The 25,158-nt window shown below is 43.3% G+C and overlaps 2 protein-coding genes across 7 annotated transcripts in view; one reads left to right on the top strand and one right to left on the bottom strand.

Moving 5' to 3' along the window:
• Window positions 1-9,937, top strand: part of FAM13B (family with sequence similarity 13 member B) — a 51,271-nt gene extending 41,334 nt beyond the window's left edge. For 5 of the 6 annotated variants that reach the window (XM_040603474.1, XM_040603473.1, XM_040603476.1 and 2 more), the window contains 9 exons: window positions 317-446; window positions 921-1,002; window positions 1,279-1,508; window positions 1,863-1,946; window positions 3,120-3,215; window positions 5,519-5,602; window positions 5,713-5,885; window positions 6,319-6,420; window positions 7,574-9,937. In XM_040603474.1, coding sequence (XP_040459408.1) covers window positions 317-446; window positions 921-1,002; window positions 1,279-1,508; window positions 1,863-1,946; window positions 3,120-3,215; window positions 5,519-5,602; window positions 5,713-5,885; window positions 6,319-6,420; window positions 7,574-7,697 — 1,105 coding nt within the window. In that variant the 3' untranslated portion in view covers window positions 7,698-9,937. The remainder of the gene's footprint in view (window positions 1-316; window positions 447-920; window positions 1,003-1,278; window positions 1,509-1,862; window positions 1,947-3,119; window positions 3,216-5,518; window positions 5,603-5,712; window positions 5,886-6,318; window positions 6,421-7,573) is intronic. The other variant, XM_040603478.1, reaches the window with a different exon arrangement.
• Window positions 9,938-12,748: 2,811 nt separating this feature from the next.
• PKD2L2 (polycystin 2 like 2, transient receptor potential cation channel) lies at window positions 12,749-24,652 on the bottom strand. The gene is made up of 14 exons (XM_040603724.1): window positions 24,595-24,652; window positions 23,806-23,907; window positions 23,321-23,454; window positions 21,903-22,159; window positions 20,913-21,134; window positions 20,086-20,314; window positions 19,362-19,538; window positions 17,676-17,854; window positions 16,332-16,452; window positions 15,582-15,683; window positions 14,360-14,436; window positions 14,198-14,249; window positions 13,310-13,431; window positions 12,749-12,866 (listed from the first exon to the last, which is right to left on the bottom strand). The coding sequence occupies exons 1-14, from the start codon at window positions 24,650-24,652 to the stop codon at window positions 12,749-12,751; spliced, it is 1,950 nt and encodes a 649-aa protein (XP_040459658.1).
• Between the last annotated feature and the right edge of the window lie 506 nt (window positions 24,653-25,158).

Genomic DNA, 25,158 nt, shown 5'->3' with positions numbered 1-25,158 from the left:
CCTAGCCACCAGAAAGATCTGAACTGTTCTAATGATATTGTAATGAACGGTAACATTAGTTTATTACACTTGAATTTCAAATACTCTTTTTCTGTTGGGGGTATTGCTGAAATTAGAGAGGAAAAAATAACACATACGTTTTGAAGGCAGCAGATCAAAGCATTGTGAATCAGTGAGTAAATAGCTCTGACTGAAAACCTGAAAAGAAGGGATTATGAACTGGAGAAAAAAATGAAATTAGTCATCTGTTACTCAAACATACAAGTTCTTTGCACTCAATTATTTAAATGACATTTAAAAAATGTTTTTAATACAGAACACGAAGAGCATCCTTCAGCTCAAAAGATGACAAAAGGGAAGACAAGACACCTTATCAGCTTGTCAAGAAATTACAGAAAAAAATAAAGCAATTTGAGGAACAGTTTGAGAAAGAGAAAAACAGTAAGGTAAGTTTCCACTTCTGCTTTTTTACTCAGGATGAAGGGCTGTATGGTGGAGGTAAGTTACTTCTTGTAGTCCCTCACTGAATAACTGGGGTTTCACAAACGAGAACAATTTTGTTGCACACGATCTGCAAAAGTGAGCTGAGCAACAGCAATACTAGAAAGTGTGCCGTAGTGCCTGGGCCCAAGGGAGGGCAGACAGTGACATTTACGCGGTGAGACCGAGGGGGTATCAGATGAGGTAGTGGAGAGGCAGAAGCATCTTACCACTCTCTGGTTCACCTTCTGATGTCTTCTTTCAAGTTTATTTTCACGAGTGTCAGTTATGTCGGCACTGAGATCTGATCTGGTACAAAGAGTGGCATCCATGTTACTAGTCACACCCGCTGTCATAAATATTACCACATCTTGAAAGAAGTGTATAAACAAGATTGTGTGTGTTTTCATAAAATGTAGTTTGTTTGTGTTACTTTTCAGCCCTCCTACAGTGATATTGCAGCCAATCCAAAAGTTTTAAAATGGATGACTGAACTTACCAAATTGAGAAAGCAAATAAAAGGTAAGAGATGCTTCAGTTTCTGGTTTTCTACAAACACGGATTATCTGTGTTTCTAAAATGGCTAAGTCATTCAGTAAAATTCCACAGGACAGTAAAAATGTTTCATTTCTAGATTCTGAACTATTCCAAACTAAAAAATTATTCTTGTGGCTTTGTTTTTAGTTTATTAGAAGATAAGCTTTTCCTATGCGAACTGTTACGTTCCTTTATTTGTGGTTAAATGAACTGAGTTATTTCTTTTAAAACTCAGGATTTGAGCAAATTTTCTCATTTCAGATGCGAAGCAGAGGAGCTCAGATGGAGAATTCATACCTCAAACACGTCCACGAAGTAACACTCTTCCAAAAAGCTTTGGTTCCTCTCTTGACCAAGAGGATGAAGAAAACGGAGATGAGATGCGGGTTGTGCAGAAAGAGAAGAAGCCTACCAAGGAAGCTACACTTGAACTCATTTTGAAAAGATTAAAGGAAAAACGAGTTGAGAGATGTTTGCCAGAAGATATAAAAGTAAGCATAAGGTTATGGATGCTGTTTCTAAGAGAATAACAGGGAAACGGAGTGCTGTCAGACACTTCAGGTGTCACTTCACTGACAGTGATGCCTTTGTCTAGCAGCCCTTTACCAAGCCCTCATATTTCAGACTCTGTGAGGAAATGATCAAGATGAGTCTCATTTTCCTTGGTCACTCTTTAATAAAATATTTACAAGCATGTGCTGACAACATCGGACAGCTTTAAATGGGTGAAGGTGGGATGTATGGTATTAACTAAGCTAAGTTGGGCGAAGGCATCTGTATAGCTGATAAGTAGAAAACCTGTTAAAATGACGTGTTTGATTAAGTGGGGATTATTCTTCTGACAGAAAATGACAAAGGACCATTTGGTAGAAGAGAAAACGTCTCTCCAGAAAAGCCTTCTGTATTATGAAAGTCAACATGGACGGCCGGTAATACTTGGTTTGCTTCATCAAACTATATTAATGTATGCATAGACAACAGTAACTCTTGTGCAGTAGTAATACCAAAATTTAATACTGGTGTCTGTGTTGGGGGGGTTCTTCTCCGAAACATGAAGTTACCTGTTGGGTTCCATGTTGCCATCAGAGGACGTTACTGCATTGACTTCTGAAAAACAAATAAATGGATGTATTAATAGCCCCTTTTTCCACAAAACAGTTATTGGAGTTTGCAAAGCGATTGGTGTTTGGTGCCTTATATGTCTGTGAGACAAAGAGAAAATCTTAAATGACGCTATTGAATTTCCTTGGAAAAGGACTGAAATCTTATTCTGGATTTCACAAAAACAGAAATGAAAAGACAGTTTTCCCCCCCTACTCCCTGTTAAGTCTGTGGCACGTATCTTCTCTAACTGGAGGTAAGGAAGTCTGAGTAGGAGACTAGCAATTAGTGCTTAAAGTTCTGGGGGTTTATCTTGGGCAGTGATCAGCATCACTGGTCCAGTCATGAGATCTTTGCAGTCACTATTCTGTCAGCCTTCTGGACTTGGCACGCTAGCTTTATAATCAGCACTGCCGTATAAATCCGACCAAGCCTTTCAGCCTGAAAGCCAAGGAAGTATAGTGGTCTTGGAGATACTGGCACTGGTTCTACAATCCCCTTAGGGAGAAAATGCCAGTGACTGATCAGGATAGCCTTTAAGATTCGTTATATTACACAGTGGCCAAGAATTGAGAGTAAATCAGATAAAATCTCTCTACAGTTTCATCTTTTTCTTTTTTTCCCCTGCCATTTCTGTAGAGTCATCATCATTGCTAGGCACACAGTCTTCTCCCCCAGTTCTTGGACCCTTTTTTGCCTTTTTTCCATGGCTCTTTAAAGATAGAGGTTTTCTTTCCACTGAAGCTCCCATGTGTTTCAGGAAGTCTTTAAAACTTCTTCCTTAAAAATACAGGGAGTTAAAGTGAGAAAAGAGAGGAGGGAAAAGCACCCACTTACTCCCCTTTATCTGCATATACCCCATTTTATACACACAACTTAAACTAATTTTATGTTCCTAATTGGAATATACGTGGCCTGGCATGAGAAGCATACCGCTTTGTGTTTGCTTGTATCTTATTGAGTGACCGGTATAATTAATTCTGTGGTTTCTCTGCCTTTAGGTTACTAGAGAAGAAAGACATATTGTGAAGCCACTTTATGACAGATACAGACTTGTAAAACAAATGTTAACTAGAGCAAGCATTACTCCTATTCTTGTGAGTAAAACAAATGCTATTTCTGCTTTTTTCCCCTTTTGAACTGCTAGGCTGCCTTTAGAAGAGCCAGTAATACTGTTCCATAAAATACATCTTTCTTGTAGAAGACGGAAGATGTTGTCATTGTATTTGAGGCATTTGATTTTTGATTTACTGCTGAGAGCACAGCAGTTCAAAGCTGTCTGTGACTGTGGTGGCTCTCGGGAAGTAAATGGTTCTCAGTAGAAGTAAATGAGCTCTTCTGACTTGCCATGGCTGAGATGTTCCCGAGTCGCTGTGCTAGGTGTGGATCCACAGCACACATTGTACTTTCCAGTCCCGCCAAGAACAGTAACCAGTTGCAGGGAAGCTTGCCTCTCTTCTGTAACGCAGATTATTGTCACCAGAAGCATGAGTGATAGGATGGCCATAAGAACTGTTCCATTCCTTCATGCTTCCCCAGTGTGAGACATCTTATCATCTGCAGCATCTGTACAACATCTGTGCTTCTTCATTGTGTTTTCGCTTCATTTCCTTCTAATTTGAAGTGCTTTCTGTTCTTTTCTTTCTTCTCTCTGTGGTCTTGTAAGAGATAAGGAAGAAAAGTTTTCATACTGTGCAAGGAGATGGATGTAACCTTGTTTATAGTACCTGTAAAAGAGTTGGGGAGTGATAACCAGCTGGCTGTCTTTGTTCTTCATGAGCTGTAATCAAAATCTTGCACGCTGACCTGAACTTGGAACAGAGCAGTTCTGATACTAGCTATTTGACCCTTTTAGGAGGAAGGGACTGCATAGCTGACATGAGATAATCTCTTTACCTACAGGCAGTTCTCTACCAGATTTACACAGCTGGGCAGTGGCTTACCCAGCAGGAACTTAATTGGCTGTTTACATTGACTCTGGTTTTAGCTATCCCCTTTAAGCCAAAGTATGTTGAGATAAAGGGACCAGTTCACTGGCACTCCTTTCTTGCACATACGTTTTAATAGAAAAACATGCTTTATGTTTCAGTTTAAGGGCTTTTATATCGGTATCCTTTTTTGAACTCCATAAACACAAGTTGCTTTTAAACATCTAAGCATTTCTACATGACTGGTGAGTCATAAGTTAACGTCGGTGCCCTTGACTGGTTGAGTTTTACCCTGTCTCTCACCTCAAAAATTTGACTCTTCCGCTGAGATGCATTTTATGTTATAAAACACCTTATAACTATATTGTAGTTGTCCTTTTTAATTTTCTGTTTTGTTTGTTTCATGAGGGTTTTTTGACTGTGAAATAAAAAGTTGGGTGGGTAGCCAAGCAAAAGGATCTTAAATTCAGGAGAGATCCTGGTAACTTAATTCCTAATCTGTGCTGTAGGCAACATCTGTAAAATACTTTTCACAGGCCGCTGCTTTTGAAACCTGTAAGAGATATGTGGAGCTCTGTAATTACTGAGGGTTATTCAGTGATAGCTTCTAGGTAGGCTGTATTCAGTGCCAGGTATTTCAGAAATTGCTTTTTGGTTTATATGACGCTTGCTTCCATGAAATATCTCTTACGGTATCATGGTATACTAATCGTATATGCTGAAGCCTGTATGGAAATGTCCAAAGAAGTGGGAAACGATTTACCTTTCACAGACTAAAGTTGTTTGACAGCTCATTGTCTCTGTGACTTTTGTGTTTTACCTTCCTCCTGTTCAAAGCAACCCCCTGTTGAAATTGCTTCTGCTGTCGGGGGTAGGCAGCGGATGAGCAGGGCATGTGTGCAACAGGCAGCTAGCAGTGATACCTGTGCCGTGCAGTGGCACCTGCTTTGGGCTGAAGTTCAAAGGATTTTGTCTCTGAGATGGCAATAGATAACTCTGACATAGCACTTCCAGTTGTGGGGCTTCAGAGTGCTCTAGAAAAAGAAACTAGCAGTATTATTCCCCGTGTATGCCTGGCAGAAGATAAAAACCTGCTCTGGCCTTGTGTAGCTTTATAATCCCCTTGTGGCTTGGTTTGGAAGGAACCAGAGTAAATACGGAATTCAGAGATACCATTGCGCTTTGAATTTTCTACAGAACAGGGAGGGAACGAGTGCTTTCGGTTTAAGTCCGAAGAAGAGTATTTTCACATAAGCTACAACGTTTACCTCCATGTCAAGGCTACATTGGGCATCTGAGCTTTTTGGGTTGTATGGTTATTTTGTTTGTGCTCTGTAGGTATGTTTGTAGTCTTTTATTCTTCTGAAAGAAGAAATACCTTTAGGTACTAGGTGACTTGAACAAAATTCCGACTGCAAATAACGTTTAATGTCTAATTAATTGCACATAATGAAACAATGCAATTTTTGCAGGGGTCACCATCAACGAAGAGGCGAGGGCAGATGTTACAGCCCATTATTGAAGGTGAAACTGCCCATTTTTTTGAAGAAATTAAGGTGTGTGCAGTGCATTTGTAAAAGGAAAAAAAAGTATTACTTCCCAGCACTTGTAATAAGGAACTGAAATGTATGAAATAATTGTTTTGAACTTCTGCTTTGATATTCAGGAAGAAGAGGAGGAAAGTGATGGTTTGTCTACAGACCTGAATGATATCTTAAAAACCGCTGTCCAAACACAGTCTGTTTTAAGCCCAGTTGAAAACTCCGAGTCTGATGTTGAAGATGGTCAAGAGAAACTGACCCGGGACCTCAGGCTGTCAAGCACCCGCGCTGCTTCTATGTATGTAAAAATAAGAAGTGGCTAGTTCTGTTGGAGAAGTTGCAGTTGTTACGGTTGCAGTCATGATACCAAATACATAATGCTGGGTGGAGGGGAGTGACACGTTCAGCACTTCTCAGCAAGTGTTTGGCTTGAATGAGTGTTCTTTCCTCTGACATATCTGACTAAGATCTTTTTGTATTCAGTGAATTGTTGAGTATCGTCTAAACCTTCTTCAGCCTTACCTGGGCTGTGTAGGCAGCAGAAAATGTATACCCTTTTATTAACTACTAGTTTGTTCTCAATATTTCACCATCAGACAGATAGCGTATTCTTTCTGAGCAAGACAAATTTCTTACAAGTGCAGCTAGCTGAGTTGTTTTTGAGTATGCTTTGAGGAATTTAAATCTCATTGCATTACCAACGGTATTTTTCTTTCACTTGAAATTTTTAGGCCTGAATTATTGGAGCAACTGTGGAAAGCCAGAGCTGAGAAAAAGAAGCTACGTAAGACATTACGAGAATTTGAAGAGGAGTTTTATCAGCAGAATGGAAGGTTTGTTTAACACAAAAACAGATGCTGGACAGCAGCCTCATTTTGTAGCCCAAGTATATTTTTGTCAACTTTCTATATGAATGTTGCCAAATGGAGTCTGATCTGTTCTAATCTCTGCTATGAATAATCTCCTGAAGGAGATAAAATTGTCGTGTATTCTTAGTAGTGGAGGAAGATAACATTTTAAAATACTTTAAAAAAATTCTTTTTTTTTGTTATATTAACACTGCCACCCCACCCAGATTATCCCTGTTTTTAACACAGGGTGGGGAAGCTTGGCTATTGGTTCTGTGTTCCAGCAGGTCTGTCCTGACAGTGGTATTTGCTTTGCCCATAAAGGGGTCTATAATTTTTATTCTTCTCTGTATTGTTTAGGTTTTTTAGGCTTCTTATTTGAATATATATTGTCGTGAATTTGATTTAACTGCTGCCTATTGTATGTAATAGGAGGTTTTTCAAGGTGTATCACCTCATGAACAAAACTAACACTCTTAAGAGGTCAGTCACTTTCATGACTGGCAGACGTTCTCGTGTAACTATACTTTCTACTGTATTTCTTCTTAACTTAAACTCCTGGACCATTGGTCACACAAATTCCACTAACGTGGCTTCGTTAGGTACTTAACTGAATTTGAGGCATAATTCCTTTTGACCTTAATGGCAAGTAATGAGGTTAATAATGAAGGGTTGATTTAAAAGTAAGTCAGATTAATGGATTAATTTATTATAGTCTAGCCTTAAACAAGTAGGAATAATTCTATGCTATCAGTTTGTGGGTCAGTCTACATACATAAAAAATCTAGATCAACTTAAATTTATTTGTATTTTTCTGTAATGTGTGCACAGAATCTGAAATGAAAGTCTTCATATCTTGTTAATAATATTTCCATTAGAACTTAAGACAAAGATGTATAAACAGTGCTGCAACAGCTGTGCTGAATAAATGCTGCTGGATTTTCTGTTAAGTTTTTTGGGTGATGGCAGTTTTAACCACAATAAACTAAGACATATCGATGTATCTGTTATTGGTGAGCAAGCTGCCACAAATGTTTGTTTCTGTTTGCCCTAAGATTACTGCACGTAGCTACTTTTGTGTCTGGCTTGCTGCTGTATCAAGGATTTTCTTGAAACTGAGGTGTGCTTCTTTTTACAGGAACGTACAGAAAGAAGATCGAGTTCCAATGCTTGATGAGTACAGGGAGTACAAGAAAATCAAAGCCAAACTTCGGCTGTTAGAAGTCCTTATCAGCAAACAAGATTCTTCAAAATCAATTTAAATTATATTCCTCCAGCCCATTGAATAACGTGATATTTCCGTATGCTACCACTGTACTTATTGGGTGCTTGTGTTCATTTGTCATGCACTGTTGAAAGAATCCAGTTTGTGCACTTTATTGGGGTGCCACTATAACATATTTGAAGGGTAAGTAGGTCCTGTCTAGCGAGCAAGTAAGATTTCTAAGTCCGAGACTGCTCTATCCAACTTTAGCAAACACAGTTTCCATCAAAGTTTTGTATTGCAGATGCATCCATCTTGTTTCAAAACAACCATAGGGGTTTTTTTTCTTTAGCATTCAAGAACTTGGAGACTTTTGTTATTACCAACTTTTTGCATTATTGAAGAAATTATTAATACTATAATGCTACACTGAACTACTTCTCTTGCCTATTTTTTATTATGAGGAAAAAAAGTCAGCAAATTAAATGTACATCTCTTTTTCCTGGAACACTTAAAAAAACCAGACTGAAATTCTTTTCAAAGGACTGCTGTGGAACAACTTTAATTTTTGGTATTTTAAATTGCACCTATAACACAGTAATAATTAACATCTACGGATTTTGCTCATTAGTGGTCACATTTTCTCCTTGATAAAGATGACGGTGGACAAACCAGAAAGTGACCTTGCTTAGTGTCTTTTAAAACTTGGAAAACTGAAAAGTTATATCACATGTTGCCTACAGGACTTATGTTACTCTTGTTCATTTTGTCATTTTATCGGTTATTGTTTATCAACTAGTGGTGACATAGTGTTTTGTCTGAATTGGATACTGCATCTCCACTTTCGGAAGATTTGAGGAACTTAATGAACATCTCAGTGTATGGGAAATCTGATGGCGCTCAGACCTGTGTAGCTTCAGCAGAAAAGAGCTGGCTTAAGACAGTCAAAATTCCACTGTACCTGAAATAAATATGGTATCAAGGGCTATAATCAGTGTAGTTAATGCGCACCACAGGGTGAACTGTCGGTTTTGATTGAAAAAATTACTGCTGTTTATCACAATTTTGTTTTACAGTTGGAGAATAAAAATAAGTTATCTAACTCTTACGATGTAAGCAAAACAGTTTATGGGCCTTGCATGATTTAGCTTCAGAGTTGAAACTAAAAAAATGTTTTGAGTATCACATCTGCTGTGCTGAATGATGATTTAGCTACTAGCTTTATGCTCTGCAACAGCCGTCAGCAGCTGGTTTTGATCTGGCAAAATCTAAGTGTTAATTTTAACTGGTGCTTTCTCAATTTTATTTTTTTTTCTTCAATGTATCAGTTTGATTGTGGCCATGTTTTGCATGCACCTACTCTCACTGCATGTTTTTATGACTGGCTAATGTCAACATAGCTGTTGTTCACACTGCTTTATGAAAGACCAAAAATGAACTTTCTCACAATTAAGAAACGGCTAGCATGTAACCTCATAGACTTGCTGTTCTGTCATGAAACATATGACATAGGTTGAAAGTAGGATTTTTAGTGCTCAGATTTCATCTGTGTACTGTAGAATACTTCTTGTTTTGTTTTACTCTGCTTGTAGGCATGTAATTTTGGAATTCAGAAGAAAAAAAAAGCACTAAAACTATTGAGCACTGGTGGTATGCCTTTTTTTTAATTTTTTTTTTTTTAAACTGCAAAATGATCTGGGACCTTAGAGAATTATGAGGTTAAACTAGTCTTGAGACCATATGTCAATTTTATTCAGTTCCATTGTGCAATGTACACTTCAGTTACTTTTCTATCAGTCTGCAGACACGGGTGTATCCAAACATTGAAACTAATGTGTACTGTATAGTGTTGTACATGAATGTTTGTGTTTTATATACCACATGCAAAATGTCAATATGCACTATTTAAATGTTTTAAATAATATATTCCTCCTTTATAATGCTTAAATCTATATGATTCCAATATTTTTATAAGTGAGTGAGTGATCAGACTGGTTCCAATTCAGAATTAACAGCTGCTTTGTGTTTGTTATGCAGTGTTTGGCTGTTTATTCAGTATAGTAGATAAGCATGGCAACAGTTATGCCGAGTGTGTTTTGTGCCATCCTTGTTGAGCAATAAATAAATGGTAGAACTAGGCATTTTGTGATATAACAGTTTTACTTTGGTAAAAGCAAAACCTATATATCTATATGGATATATAGATATGGTATATATATAACTAAACCAGATATAATTGCATTGCTATGTCTGGTGCTCATTGTATAGACTTTTATAATAAAAGTACCTTAACATTTATTGTCATATATCTGTTTCTCATCATGCTTTCTCCTCCACTGCCATCTCTTACAAACAAGTGCCAAATCCTTCGCTATTCCCGTACGTATTTGCAGTTTCGGGGTGTTGCGGGGGCAGGTCGGAATGCCCGCAGCCTGCGAGCAGAGCCAGCGCGCTGCTGATGGCTCGGGTGCTGCGACAGCCCTCCGGGAAGCCGCAGCAGTTGAAGCCTTATTTCACCTGTTTGGACTGTGCCTCTCAGCAGAGACGGCAGGAAAGTGGCCGCCACATCCGCTCCTGAACTGACAACTTGGCTTGCGGTGCTTCAGCTCCTGCTAGGGCGCCAGCCTGCTGCGTGGTGACGCAGAGCAAACTGTGAGTCTTGCTTGTTCCTGCTCCAGCAGTAGCGACTTTGGGAGTAGATGGGGCAGAGGGCTGCTCTAGCTGTTACTGGGCTAATGAATTCACTGCCAATGAGTACACCTTCAGCTGATGAGCAGTATTTGATTGTCTTTCTATATCCGTACTGATCTCTTAGCCTTAGAATCAGTATCGCAGCTACGATAACAGAAGAGCTACGGCTGTGTCTGTGGCCAGCAAACACTGTTACTGCACGCACAAGAGGATGCTTCTCCTCTGGACCAAATAGGTTATTTTTTTCCCCCCATCGTGTATTGATGTGAGTTCATAAGAAAGGTGACTTTTCTGTTGTATTTTGTGTAAATCCACCTTTCTTCAGCCTAAGGCCTGGCAGGGGACAGAACTCCTGAAGGTAAAGACTCTGCTGTGGGTGTGTGGTAGCGCGGGTAAATGGGAACGCAAAAAACAAGTAGGAAGTTGAGGGAGGGAGAGGACGGAAGGAGCCTTCGTTGTGTTCTTCGGGGCTGGACAGAATAACCTTCCTTCTGATCACAGGGCTTTCCTCTGAAGATGGGGGAAGAGAAAGCACAAATTCTTAGGGCACTGGCTGGGAGAGTGCACAAGGCTGCTGTTCTCCAATCCTCCATTTTTCCTGGGCATTATTTATTCAGTGAAGCTTGTTCTGGTCAGGTTGCTAAATGAGAGGACAAAAATCCCTCAGACAGTGGTTTAATGAGAACTGCTTCAAATCCATGGACAAAACTGATAATTTTAACGAGGGAAAAATAACCCTGTGTTGAACACCATTAGCCAGAACAGAGGAGAAACAGCTATTTTTGAGGGTGCAAAAAGCTTGGTGATACTGGGACCAGTCTTCCTTGATGAAGAACCAGTTCTGAGACCATGCAAATCCACAGTATTCCAAGCTTTACCTCTTCAAAGAGGTTTGCCTGAGCCATCTTGTTGTGGGGCAAGGAGGGAAAAGTGAGGCAGGCTGTTAAAAAGGGTTTCCTGTGCCCCAGAGGAGCAGAGCAAGGCTGAGGAGTGCTTGAAAGCTTTCCCGGGAAGTTCTGGGTGAGGAGCAGCGCCTAAAGGTTTCAAGACTTTTTAGTATGAGAGGGGTTGCCAAGGAGGAGGAAAGTTTGGAGATGCCAGAGGCGTAATGCATCTGCTTTCCTGCGTGTCAGGCTAGAGAGTAATGAGGATACAGATCATTAGTCACCTGCGTTTTCTGGGACAAGTGTGGGATACTGCATAGCAACAAGGCCTCTTTGGAAGCGGCGTGTTATTTTAAACTGTCCCTTTTAGAACAGCGAGGACGGCACGGCTTGGCTTGGCCAGGAGGCCGAAGAACAGAGCCGGTGAACCCTGACAGGCAAACCAGCGTGTGGCTGCATCGTGCTGCTGGGCGCCGTCATCTCTGGGGTCCCTTGGAGTGCCTGTCTGCTCCCTCCCCCGTCACACAGCTCCTCCGCACTGCGGTTAGATGCAGAGAGGCCAGGTAGTAGCTCAATGGTGCTTTGCAGGACAATAAGGCTTTATCAATCCTACAAGGATTTATAATATTATAGAAGATTCCGGATACTTCAGGGGCTGGGGGTTACGTGTTGTGCCCGAGCAGCAGAATTTCCCTAGGACAGGGGCTGTGTGGTGCAGAGTGGGGTACTGCAGCCCGGGGTGTCTGACGGCGTGTTCAGATGGCGTGTGGACACGGGTTTTATTTCTTCCTGTGGCTGAGGCCCAGCAGTGAACACACATTAACGACTACACAGGAGTAGGTGGCTTCTGGTCTGAACAGGACCCCGTGTCTCTAAGGCAACAAACGCGTGTAGGAATTAAAAGGATGTTCTGAAAAGCCAGGCTGGTGCAGGGGTGAAGCAAGGCGCGCTCTAGTGGCTCCACTGTTGAGGCTTGATCAAAAACATTTTTTTGTTTCCTGAAAGAGTAATTTTTTTCTTTGAAGGCAACAGTAACCTGTTTTGGAAGCAAACGGGCGCCTGGAACAAGAATTGTTGAGAAATTAACGTTGCCCCTGGCAGCAGGTGGACTAGCAGGCGGCGGCGCTCCGGGGCAGCGAGGGCTAAGGACCGTGCGCTGGGCTGTGCCCGGCCCTGGAGGGCTGCGCTGGGGGCGCGGGGCGGCCCCAGGGTGCTGCCCTTGCTCGCGGTCTGCTCTCGGGGTGCACATCTCTCTCCCCAAAGCAAGGCAGAGGAACAAATGTTGTTCAGACATTTGTAGATGTACCCACCCTGAGCTCTTGCTAGTAAGGTTGGTCAGTTTTCAGAGTTAAAGCAGCACCTGAAACTCAGAGAAAAGACCCAGAAGCACCAATGGTATATACCTTTATTAACATCCCTGCTTCTCTTATCGGGGGGGGGGGGGGGGGGGGGGGGGGGAGGGGAAGGGAGACTTTGGATTTACTTAAACTCTGTATGGAGTCGGGCCATCTCTGTTACCAGATGAGCTCGTGCATTACACTGTGCTCTCTTGTCTTGAAGCATCCTTCAGTTCCATGCTTTTCATAATTCTCCTGATTTTTGCATTAGTGTTATTTAATTCCTTCTGCAACTCTACTGTATAATTGAAGAGCCTAGAACACACAAATACAGCCGCATAAACTTGAGATGGCACTTGCCCTTAAACTTGCATTTGCAACCTCTTTCTTTGCTCACTTGTGTCAGCTGTCAGGGGTCTTAAGTCCTGAAATGCTACTTCACAGGCACAAGGTCTACAGTCTCTGTCCCCCTCCCTGGGCAGCCACAAGGAGATGCTCTGGAAGAGCAGCAATATTTTAAATTCTAGTTCTACCTCATTCTTGACTAATGTCCTTACAAGCTTCTCTGCTAAATTCTTGTGTTTCCTTCTTCCCTCCCAGAGGGCAGCTGTTGTCAGCCAGTATAAGAGCACTTAAAAGATCTTAAAATCACTGACTTTGATCTTGTGTCTTTCAGGTCGTGGCTAGGTGAGGGTTTCAGCTAGGGCAACAGATGCCTTGGGATGGGACTAGGCCAGCAGGCACACACACACACTTACCACTGAAAGTCTGCAGTGGAGACGTAGCTCTGAGCTGTGACTGAGTCCGTGCCCTCGGTAGGTGCATACTTCTGACCACGTTTTTCTTTCCCTTTCTTTAGCTTCGATAACTTCAGATGGCTCTATTCATCATCAGAGAGATTTAAAAAAAATCACAGACAAAGCTGGCATGGCTCATTAGAGTTCCTGTAACACAATCACTCCTGCAGGGAGGGGCCATGCATGCAGGGAAAGATACATGCAGCTTTGGCGAGAAAAATGTTCTCTATCTGAAAGTAGATTTTCCTTCTGGCCCTTCCCAAAACCAGGATATAGGACTACACACGTCTTTTCAGAGTTTAAAGAGACTGCAGGCATTGTGTGTAGTAGTATTTACAGCTAGCCAAGGGGCTTTAACTCTTTCTTGTTGTAGAAGTAATTTTTTAAAAAAATATTTTAGAAGTACTTGCACAAGCTTACCCCAGGTACAGAAGTACCAAAGACTGCTGGAATCTTTTTGTAAAGCAAAATGAAGCTACAGCAATCCTCCTTGCTGTAGAGGCAGCTGTGACCCAATAGATTGGTGTAAAACTTGTTTGTTTCCATACATCTGTTTCTGTTTAACATTTGGGCAAATGCCCAGCTCACTGATCCCACCCTACTGCCAGCTCTGCTGTTGTAGTTAGTGTATGACCTTGTCTGAACAAGCTTTCATTTGAAGTTTTGGGCATAATTAGTGATCTTTCTTTACTTATAGGTCTAGTTTTTACTATTCCCATGATGTTAAAAATAGCATCCTGTGAAGAAATATCTTTTGTAAGTAACAGTGGGGACAACTGTAACTCCTTTTATTATTCAGCTTCTGAAGTAAAATCAATTCCTAAGAATACAGGAAGGAATAAAGCCTACCTTTTCATTAGCACTGTCACCGTTGGAAAGATTAGAAATATCCTTGCTTGTACTGGCTGAAAATTCCTCGCTTGTCATTCACGCAAATGAGAAGAGACAGAAGTCACGTGAGAATAGGCCTGTGCTCGGTGCAGGGGGTAACAGCAGATGCTGAGATCCTACCTTCCCAAGCTCTCATCTGCTGGACTTGTATCCATCTCTGGTTTCTTCAGCTTGAGCTTGGCAAGGGCCTTGCAGCTCTGAACAGAGACAGGGAAGGTCAGGCACGTTAAATGGCGCGTGTCGAACCAGAGGCACTTTTGCACAAGGACTTGAATGCAAGGAACAAACCGCCAGTGTAATGCCTTGGCAATTAAACAGAAATCCCACCAGTGTATCGCTTTGTTCCCTTAGCTCATCTCAAAGAACTTGTCCTGCTATATCTCAAATTTGTCATGAAATCCCTGAAGGCCACAGCCAACCAAAACCAGTAAGAATTTGTTTTCAGGCATATTCAGTGTAGTCTTACTGTAGTCCCGGATACGTAGGAGAATAACCTTGGGTAGAGTAATCTGAAGCTGGGCCTCCCCCTTCCTTTTCCTTCATGAAAGCCAGGCTTTGCAGAAGCAATGTAATGTGTATCTACGCCACTCACGAATTCCTACAGGAAAATGTCAGGTAGACAGAGCTGCCAGCCACTCTACAGAGTGGTCAGTGCAGGCCACCTCGGAGAAGCACAGTCTGAATGTGCACGTCTCTCACCCCACACCTATCTCCATCTTATTTGTCTCACTGGTGATGCTGTATTCCCCAGTTAAAGTCAGGTTTCTAGGCAGAGGTACTGACTTGTCCCAGCAACAGAACTGCATGCAATCTCTTTGGCTTCAGTGTATGCACGTGGCATGAAAGGAGGAGGTCATAATTCCAAGTTGAACTGAAAAGTTAGGGAAAGATTTGTTCCCCTTTTGTACTCGCTTCTGGCACATAAAAATGGTCTGAACATGCAGAGTTTAAAAGGTACATATTTCTACTTGTCTTCCCATGCAAAGAAGATCTTTTAGTTTCTCGGTTTGGAAGAGCAGCAACAAGTAAGCTCTGAAGGAAACTGATGATGGCACGTATTGCAAACCAGGCTGGTCTTAAATATTGCTTTTAAAAGGGGTGAAGTAAAGGTAGGCTCCTTGCCCCCTCACTCATCTGCTGCGCTTCCCATGAGGAGCCCCTGTGGGTTTGATGGAAGGATGTCTCTGTATCTGTCAAATGTTTATTTAAGGTGAAAAACCAAATATTGGGTGTTCTTAAATGGTTGTGGCCCAGCTATTTAAGGGTCTTTGTGAGTGATGTAGTTTAGAATTCCTCCTCTTATCTTGAAATAAATGAGGTAGGTAGAGAGCTGCTTACTTACCCGTCTAAAGAAGTCTCTGATTCGAAGTTCTTGACTGGGTAGCACTTCAAAGTCTGCTTTGACTTCTGAATAGGTGTCATTTATAATAGCCAAAACCATGTTCTGCATAGGAAGGACACAGTTAGATATTTGTTTCTGGAAATTTCATTTGTGTTATGCTGGGACTGTTGTTTTTGGGGCTGTTCTGTGCTAGGGCATGTAACTAATGGAACTGAAGAGCTTTTCTGGGTGCGGACATGCTCTAATGCAGTTAAATTATTTGATGGTCTTAGGGAATATTTTTGGGAGGCAAGTGACTTATTTCCCATCTGCAGTACCGGCTAAAAGGACACCTTGGAGGTAATTGATTTTCTGTGGTAGACTTGTAGCTTTTTCAGATGGTGTTTCAATCTGAAGTAATTAATGAAAACATCAATCTAACTGATAAAGCAGACCTGCACCTACACAGTCCCATCAAAGTCTCCCTTTAACCTTCCTAGCTGACAAGGCTGACATTACGCAGTTTTCAAGAGCACTCAATTAAGTTTTCAGAAATTAAAAACTCGAGAAACGGGTGGTGCAGTAAAGTGAAAGGTGGAACGTGCTTGTTGTGTGGTGCAAAAGTCCCTTTCGTGGCTGTTGGGAGGAAGGGAGAGCTGTGAAATGTCTTGCCTGCTGGGAACTCCTGCAAAAGAGTTTGGACTCTCTCTGCCCTGGGGTTGTAAGGGGCAGCTTATGCAAAAGGATAAGCATTTGTAAGATGATACCTACCAGCAATGTGAAGAACACAAAGAATACAAATGTGATTAAGTAAATAGGTCCAAGGACTCTGTTTGCTGCTTCTATGGTGTCAAAATTAAAATCTCCCAGTACAAGACGAAGCTGTGTAAAGCTGGAAGAAAAAAAATACCAGAATGAGGTTGATTAACTTCTAAAGAGAAGTATTGTAAGTCTTATTATAAAAAAAAAAAAAAAAAGTTAACAGATACATTTGAGACTGATTCACCATTACCTTAGTCACTGAAATCAAAAGGCAAGCCACAGGATAAGAGCAGTGGCAGACGGGGTATTTAGAATATATTTCATGATTTGAAAGTTACAAAGGAATTTTTAAATGGCTTGCATGAGAAAATACTTTCATTTTTGATAAATCACCTGTTGTGGCTTTTCTTTTTATTTCTCTTCTGTTCTAGCTTTGTGATCCCTTATCTTCTGTTAGTACAGCAAGTATTAAATCCTATGAGGGATTTTATTCTTAGCTAAGATAAATAAATACTTATTTCTCTGTATTGCAGCACCTTAGAACTATCTCACATCCAAGGGGATCCAAAATGAGCTATTTTTCTGCTTTAGAAGCGCCTTAATTTTACATGAAAAGCTGCTTTCAAAGACCTGTTATGCTACAGATCTCTAAAGCTGTAAGAAACATAGCCGTGGGCTAAGACACAGCGCGCACTGCAGGTGACAGGTTAGGGTTTCTGCAAGGTGCAAGGACCATCAAACCCAGTTCCAGTTGGCGTCTGGAATTGATCCGATGATGTTGCTACAGTGAGTGGCTGAAAGCAGTCTGGGAAGGAAAGTAACAGAGCTGGCAGATGGGATTTGGGGACTCTTGGCTATGCAGCTGGATGTTTTCTTAAAAGAGCAGTAATTCCTGTTTGCAAATGTGCTCAGCTTGTGCAGGGAGCCTCTTGAGTGGAGGAGTCAAGGGGTTTTCATGCTGGGGACGGTGTCACATACCCAGGGGCATGTCTGCTGGGTAGTTTCACAATCTTGCTTTTGAAAGAGTTAAAAGAGAACAGCCTGCTGCCAGGCCTGCCTGATTTTGCCTGCCTTACACACGGAAGGACTGTGCTGTGGGACTAATAGCTCCAGCGGGTGAGCTGCTGCTGAGCTCCCCCTTCTTATGCTTCCCTGACCGATTTGGTGTACATGTGGTGTTTTGAACATTGTAAAGGCTTTGGGAAACAGATTCTAGGGCAAGAAAATTGGTTTTACTCTGAAATAAGCTTGAGTGTGGGAAACCTGTACTCTTCTAAGTTCTGCTTAGCAGAAACTGGCTTGCACGTGCACCAGCTGGGGGGTTTGTATCAAAAAGTTTAGAAAGTAGCATACATGCAGTTTTGGACAGTAGAAAAATCTTCAACTTGTGACCCAAAGATCAGATAGCCTAACTGGGCATAGGCAAAGAAAACGATAAAGAAAATGATGGCGAATCCAATGATGTCTTTGGCACAGCAAGATAATATGGAGGGCAGCCGCGTCGATTTGTTAAACTGTACATATTCAAGTATCTGCAAAAGAACAGAACGTGTTGTTATTGGGGGATCAAAATACATTGCAATTTCTTAACAGAGTTTCTGGAATGTTTTCTGTAGTACTATGTAACAGGTTAAGTCATACCTAGAAATAGGTTGCATGGTATGTATCAGTAGGGAGAACTAGGATTGGGTGTGCTTCTGGAGAAGGTTAATACTCTGCCAAGCAAATATGCTTATGTACTAAAGCTAATAGTGTGTAGACAAGTCTTTGCTGGGTACTGGTACGTGTAAGCAGCTCTAGCAGACATGGAGCCCTGGTCAAGGAGGTGGCGAGCCATACCACCCTCCTGTAGCTGAGGGTTCCCTGCCAGGCTGAGCTGGTGAGGAGCTCTTTTACTGTGGGTCTGAAACAAGGCCTGAACAAAAGGCTTGTTCAATGGCAGCCATTAATCTAGTAGCACAACTGTGTTTATAATTAACAGTCATCAGTCTGAGGGGAGGATGATGCAGGGGGAATGTGCAGCCAGGGTACAGAATGAATGTAACGAGGAAGACTGTCCACAGAACTGGTTAACAGGCAACGCTCCCCAACAGCTTCTTCCTGCAGCCTCAGCCTGGGAGGTGGAGGAAAGCCAAAAGCCTGTTTGTTTTGGAAGGACATGACCTTTCACGACAGCTTATGTTCAGGTACTTGGGGCATGACTGTAAAGCGTGGTATCTTCTGGCAGACATGAGCACCTCCCCTGCCCGTTTCGCGGCTGCTTTGTGCTGGGCATTTTACAGATACCTTGGGGGAGAGAGGGCCAGGCAGCCTGGGCTTGGGCAAAGCTCGGGGCAGTTTCATCTGGTTGCTGGGAACACTGGGGCCACCCAAACTGCAGTCACTGATGTTTGCTGGGTAGAGGGGAAGGCGTGCAGACCCCAGGCTGTGCCAGCAGGGTTTACTAGATCAGGGGCAGTGGCATACACACCTGCAGGACTGGTCCGGCCCTAGAGCACCTGATTAAGAACAAAAGTAGCCCCTAATCCTAGAGAAGTTGGCTACTCCGTCCAGAGACCAGCAAATCTCGCAAGTAAGAATGAAATTAAAGTGTCCTGGCACAAAGCCACTTCAGAATCACGTTCAGACACATTTCCCTTTCCTCTGCAGTTGCTACTGTTTTCACAGCCTTTGGCTACAATAGCTATGAATAGCTTCACCTACTACAGCTGTGCTGTTGGTATAGGTCAGGCTGTGACCTGGATAATATTGGGTCTAGGAAAAGACTTAAGTTTAAAGGGGCTGCTTGGCTATGGTAATTTCCCAGCTGCTCCAATGGAGACAGCTGCCCATGTGCACAATTTTTTTTTAGATGGCTTGGAATTTGTATGACCCGTGTTTATGAGAAGGAGGTAATTTTAAACTCTTCTGGAATCTTACAAACAAAATTCTCCCTTTTAGCTCCACCTCTGCAATGCATCCATGAAAAGGCAAAAGTGAACATTTATTTCGTGCTCAGAAACACTATGATTCTTGAGTACAAAAAAAGGGAGTAAGAGCCAATACCTTTATCCAAGCAAAGAAGAAGTTGACAGCAACGATGTTGTTGTAAAGGACTTGCCAGAATCCAAGGAAGTAGAAGTCTAGATATACATGGGCATTAGACAGCAGCTCTTCCATTAGCAGGGACACTGCTGCAGTGCAGTAGATATTGAGGGCAATGGCAAGGACAGATACCTGAAGAAAAGCAGAGACCAGTGGAACTGAAGTTCAGCTACCTGCCTTCTGTTCAGACTGTCATTTTGCACAGAAAAGACTGTATTGATTTCCAAAGGCTCTTGGTTAGATTTGAAGAAGCTAAGCTTTTTAGATGCTTTGTCATAAACTGTATATATGAGACTTTATTGGCCAAATCATTTGTAATTTTACTGTGATAATTCGGGGCCTGTGCTATGTAACATGCCGCATATGCTGTGATTTTACTGTGTTAGCTCTGTTAGGCACTAGTACTTTCCCCCTCTGCAAAGATGAAGGCTAAAACAAATAGGGTGGATAACAATTAGAGAAGACATAGAGCTGCAGCAAGTTGGCAGCAGGGCTAGAGAAGAGTCGAAGTGTGCTGAACCATGGTGGGCCATGTGGCCTCTTCAGCGTAGAACAGTGGGTGACTGACCAACCAGACACAGGTCTGGGCTGTTCTGGCTCACTGGCTGTCTCTCCAGTGCTAGCCTAAGCTGGCAAGCGCAGAGGTGAAAGTCAAGGTGCAAGTCAAGGGGTAGCTCACCACCAGCAGCAGCAAATCCAGCCAGTTCCAGGCACTTCTGAAATACTCCTTTTTCAGTTTTACTATTTTGATAGCTTTGTGGATTATGAATGTAATGATAAAGAGGCAAAAGGTGACTTCGCAAGAAGCCAGGAAGTAATCGTAGTATGTGATGTATCTGAGGAGCTTCGCAGAGTAGATATGTGAGGAGGTGAGAGCACCCCCAATAGCAGGGAACTCTACCACCAACCTGAAAAAAATTGGGGACTGGTGTTAGTTATCACCCTTTTAAATCATCTCAGCCCTTAATTTTCTAGTATTAATTATTCCTGTATTAATAATGCCTTACTGGAACTCCTACATCTGTAAGATATTACTGTAAGTGTTCCACTAAGTCCCCCAAGAAAAGAGTATTACATGGCTGGGGAGGCTGGGGGGAAAACGAGAAGCTCTTTGGATGCCCAAGCTCTGGTGTTTCATTAAAAGTCATTAAAGAAACTGTGTCTCAGAAGAACAAATATTCACCATCCCCTGAGTCTTTTCCCTCCGCTAGCTGACAACAGGACTAATAATCCAGTGTCTGACCTTGCAAAAGGCTATGAAATCTATTCCAACAGACAGCTGTGCAGACCAGATACCAACTATTACAAAAAAATGGAAAGGAAGGATCTGGGTCTGCTCTCTGCACTAACTGAATTTCTGCATTTTTAATGAATTGCTCTCTCGCCAGCCACACCTGGGAAAGACGGCTGCATATGCCTGAGGTGACCAGCCCTTTCCTTGTGCCTTTATGGAAGCATCATGCCTCAGTAAATTGGATTTCAAATGTAGTGAAAGTAAGAACTCACCTGATTATACAGAAGAGGTTTACGTTAGCATTATATGTTGAGAAGTCAATAAATACAGCTCTGGTTCCTCTAGTGAGCCAGCTGTTCTGTCTGAGAAACACCAACTTCTCTACACTCTCCTGCTTAGATTTAGGTAAGTTGAACATATATCCTCCACTGCTGTACAAGCCCATAGATCCCCAGTACCATGGGGATAATGAGGGGGCTGAGGTGTATTTCCATCTGTTAGAAATGGGAAAACAAAGGAGCTCAGCTTATGGAACCTGGACTGAAGTAAGCTTTAACTTTTATTTATACAATTCTTGTTAGTTCTTGTGTTCTTCTGCATCCACAACTGACCATTTAAGCCAGACCTTTAAATAACAGTTTTCTTTACCCGAAATACACACAAGACATACGGTCTTAAGATATTCCCATTTCTTTTATATAGCGACTCAGTACATTCATAAAACAGCAACAGCTTATGAATTTGGATTTCACCCAATGTGGGCCAGACAGTTTATTACCTTAAAGCCTTTATAAGTAAATGGAATATCTCTAGTTTATATAGTTCATTGTTACTGTGGGCGTGTTCACATGTTCTTTCATTGTGTTAAATCAGTGCTAAATGAAGTGTGTGAAGCAGGCCTTTTGGCTCCGTTTGCAGGGCATTTTAGCATGATTCCAATTTATAAACATGTGATTTAAATCCAGGCCTTATATAACTGAGCATTTCTCCAGAGATGTTAGTGGAGATAGGCCCACTAACGTGTGGTTCTGCTGAACTGGGCTTGCTATTTCCAGTTTGTCTTGTCTCTCTGCTGTAGATTTCCCATGCCAAACTCTTGTCTATAATGTTGGCACAAAACCAAATCCACCATTTATCTCAATGTAAACAAGAGAAATCTCAGCTAATTGCATGCACGGTTGTGTTACTCACTGGAGAACAGTGGCATTAAGGATTTGGTTAGGTTTTAAAAAACATTTTTCTGCTGATGTAGGATGACTTACTCTGATTTGTTCCTTAGACCAAAGTCAGACCTGTCTTCAGCTCCATAACGATATTCACCGTAACAGTCTTGTAAAAAAGCACGGAAATACGGGTAGATGGAGCAAGTGTTGTTGCGTACTTTCAGCTGGCGAATCTGGGCTACTCCTAACAGCAAATTCTCATAGTAAATATGGCTGCTGTTGTTCTGGAGGGTTAACGTCGTGTTGTTATACCATTGCTCCCAGTAGAGCCCATCCAGCAGGCGCCCCTCTGCAAACTATGTGTACAAGTGAGGTTAAAGTTTCAAAAGATTTAGATACCACTGTTCCCACACCTTTTAACATACAAACCTCTACAAGGTTCTCAGGTTACTTGTAGCTACATAGTCTAAGCTAGAATACAAACAATTCCCACCTCTGTGCTGTCCCATAATTACAATATATTTATATCTTTTTGCTATGTCCGTTCTATTTCCTATGCAATTCTATCAGAGATATGTAATGGGAATATTCAGGGGAAGACTATAACACAACGTCTGTTTGGCGTTTCTCTGAAAAATTCTGCTGAAATCTAAGCGAATATGTTTAAACACAAACATTATATGTTGTTTTAACAAAATCTGTTGGTTATCTTGGTCTCTGAAGATCTGTTTCGGGATGTATTTCTCACTGGATTTTTAGTCATCTGAATCTAAATGAAGTATTTATTTTTGAAAGCAGGGAAAAAATCCGTCTTTTTCTGGGTATTTCTTAGTTGCAGATAAAGAGCATTAAACTTAGAGAGAACGTTATTCTGAGTATAAAACAACATGCTGCCATGGTTTGAGACCATCTGAGCATGTATTACAATCATTTCTAGGACCTCAGCACACACAGTGTTTAGCAAGGTCTCACTATTTTATGGACTAGCAATAAGAGACATCCTGATAAGAGTGAATACAATTCTTCCAAATGAATTGTTATAACCAGACATTTCCATTTCTAAGGGGGAGTAGGGTGAGAAAGTTTGCCTTCCGTTGCCAGCTGGGCAATGTTTCCTGGCTGCCCCAGTAGAAATCATAAAAACCTTTTTTAAAACTTGAAAGTCAAAAGAACTGTAAACCAAAAATCTTTGTTTTATTGAAGCTCTTTTCAGACCAAGCGTAATATGATGCAGCAATTAATTGGCCTGTTGTTTTCCTCAACTGATTACTCAGAAGTATCAGTATTATTGTTTATACCCAGAATTTCTCCAAATGCATTTTAAGATGTTGTTTGCCTTTCTTCAGCCAAAAGCAGTATCTAGTACATGGTTTTTAGGAGAACTGTGAGGAGACTGTACTGGTCCAAATTACACACTAGCAGCTGCTTGGCTCATTTGCTCTCTGAGAGCAAATAGATTTTTACAACCAAAGGTTTTTTTTTTTTACAATGAAGTTGTTTTGCAACGAAAGCCGTACCCTCCAGAAATCAGCTCTGCTTCTAATACTGCTGAAACCACTGCTGTTGTCCTCAGAGGAGGAGGGCTCCAGGAAGAGACGGGACATAACTTTGTTCAGGTAGTACATGTCTGTGCTCACCGTGCTGAACGTCACTGGAAAGAAGGGGTAAAGAGGGGATGGTCGCAAGCAGAAATGAGAGGGTGAGAACAGCTAACCTTGCTGCTGCAGCTCTCACTAAGGCACGCTGCTAGAAGAGGGCCGTCAGAGCGATTGTGACTGAAGTGCCTTTGGGTAGATGTCGGGTGGAGTGAAGAGTAAGTACTGAAAGAGATACCGTTTATCACAGAACGGTTTGGGTTTGAATGGACCTTAAAGACCACCTGGTTTCAACCCCCTGCCACGGGCAGGGACAGCTGCCACCAGCCCAGGTTGCCTCCAGCCCTGGCCTGCCACATGAATTATTTGTAAACAGCTTAAGTTGCCTTGGTCATTTGCTGACTTACCGATGCAGAGGTCTATCAGGAAAATGATGTAGATGACCAGCTCCCGCAGGGTGGTTTTCAGTTCCAGTTGCGGACTGCAACTGACCGGGGGCCTGGTGGCACCTGGTCGGGGAAATGGTGGCAGGGGGCTGAGGGGAGTCAGGGGGCAGAGCCGGACTGAAGGGGCCCGCAGCCCCCTGCCCTCTGTGGGGATGGTGGGCCCAGGGCCCAGCTGTGCTGGGGGGCTTCGGCTGGGCCCCTGAGGGGAGCGGTGGGGGGCAGCCCCTGAGGGGGGGGGGTCGTGGTGTGTGGGGGGCAGCCCTGAGGGGAGTGAGGAGGGGGGGGTCGTGGTGTGTGTGGGGCAGCCCTGAGGGGAGTGAGGAGGGAGGGGGTCGTGGTGTGTGTGGGGCAGCCCTGAGGGGAGTGGGGAGGGGGGGGGGTCGTGGTGTGTGTGGGGCAGCCCTGAGGGGAGTGGGGAAGGGGGGGTTCGTGGTGTGTGTGGGGCAGCCCTGAGGGGAGTGAGGAGGGGGGGGTGTCGTGGTGTGTGTGGGGCAGCCCTGAGGGGAGTGAGGAGGGGGGGGTCGTGGTGTGTGTGGGGCAGCCCTGAGGGGAGTGGGGAGGGGGGGGGGTCGTGGTGTGTGTGGGGCAGCCCTGAGGGGAGTGAGGAGGGAGGGGGGTCGTGGTGTGTGTGGGGCAGCCCTGAGGGGAGTGGGGAGGGGGGGGGGTCGTGGTGTGTGTGTGCCGGCCCTGAGGGGAGCAGGGGGGGGGGGGGGGGGGCAGCCCCGAGGGGCGCGGGGCCGCCTCACGCACCGCTGCCGCTCAGCCTGGGGTCCACCGCGGGCCGCTGCCGCGCTGCCGCCGGCTCCATGGCCGCCCCGCCGGGCCGGCTGCCGGCGCTCCCCGGTTGGAATCGCCAGCGGCGGCGGGGGGCCGGGTCCCGCCTGCGGGAAGGCCCAGGCCCGGGAGCGGGGCCGCAGCGGGCACAGGCTGCCGGGGCGGGGGGGCCGCGGCCCGCCGAGCCCCTCAGCTACAGCCCGGGTGGGCAGCCTTCGCGGCGGAACGAAACGCTGAATTGCATCATCTGGTTGCTTCCAGGCTAAAGGCAGCTGATGGGGAAATCCCCTTCTTGCCATGAGGAGAGGCAGAGAAGGTAGGGTACGCTCACTGAAACAAACGTACGCTAACGAATATAGATAATTAACGGTGCGAGCTCAGGCTGCCAGGCCTGACGGGGTGCCCCTGCCTGCAGGTGAAGCCTTTGGGCCAAGGGGGGCCCGGAGCTGGAACCTGCAAAGAGCGCGGGGGGCTGCGTGTTTCACTATATTCCATTGCTTGGGCAGCCCAGAGGAGAAGCGCCAGGGCAGAGCTGCAGGA

This window comes from Falco naumanni, chromosome 8 (assembly GCF_017639655.2).
Source record: "Falco naumanni isolate bFalNau1 chromosome 8, bFalNau1.pat, whole genome shotgun sequence".
Taxonomy (NCBI): Eukaryota; Metazoa; Chordata; class Aves; order Falconiformes; family Falconidae; genus Falco; species Falco naumanni.
This window is presented reverse-complemented; position numbering and strand designations above follow the sequence as displayed.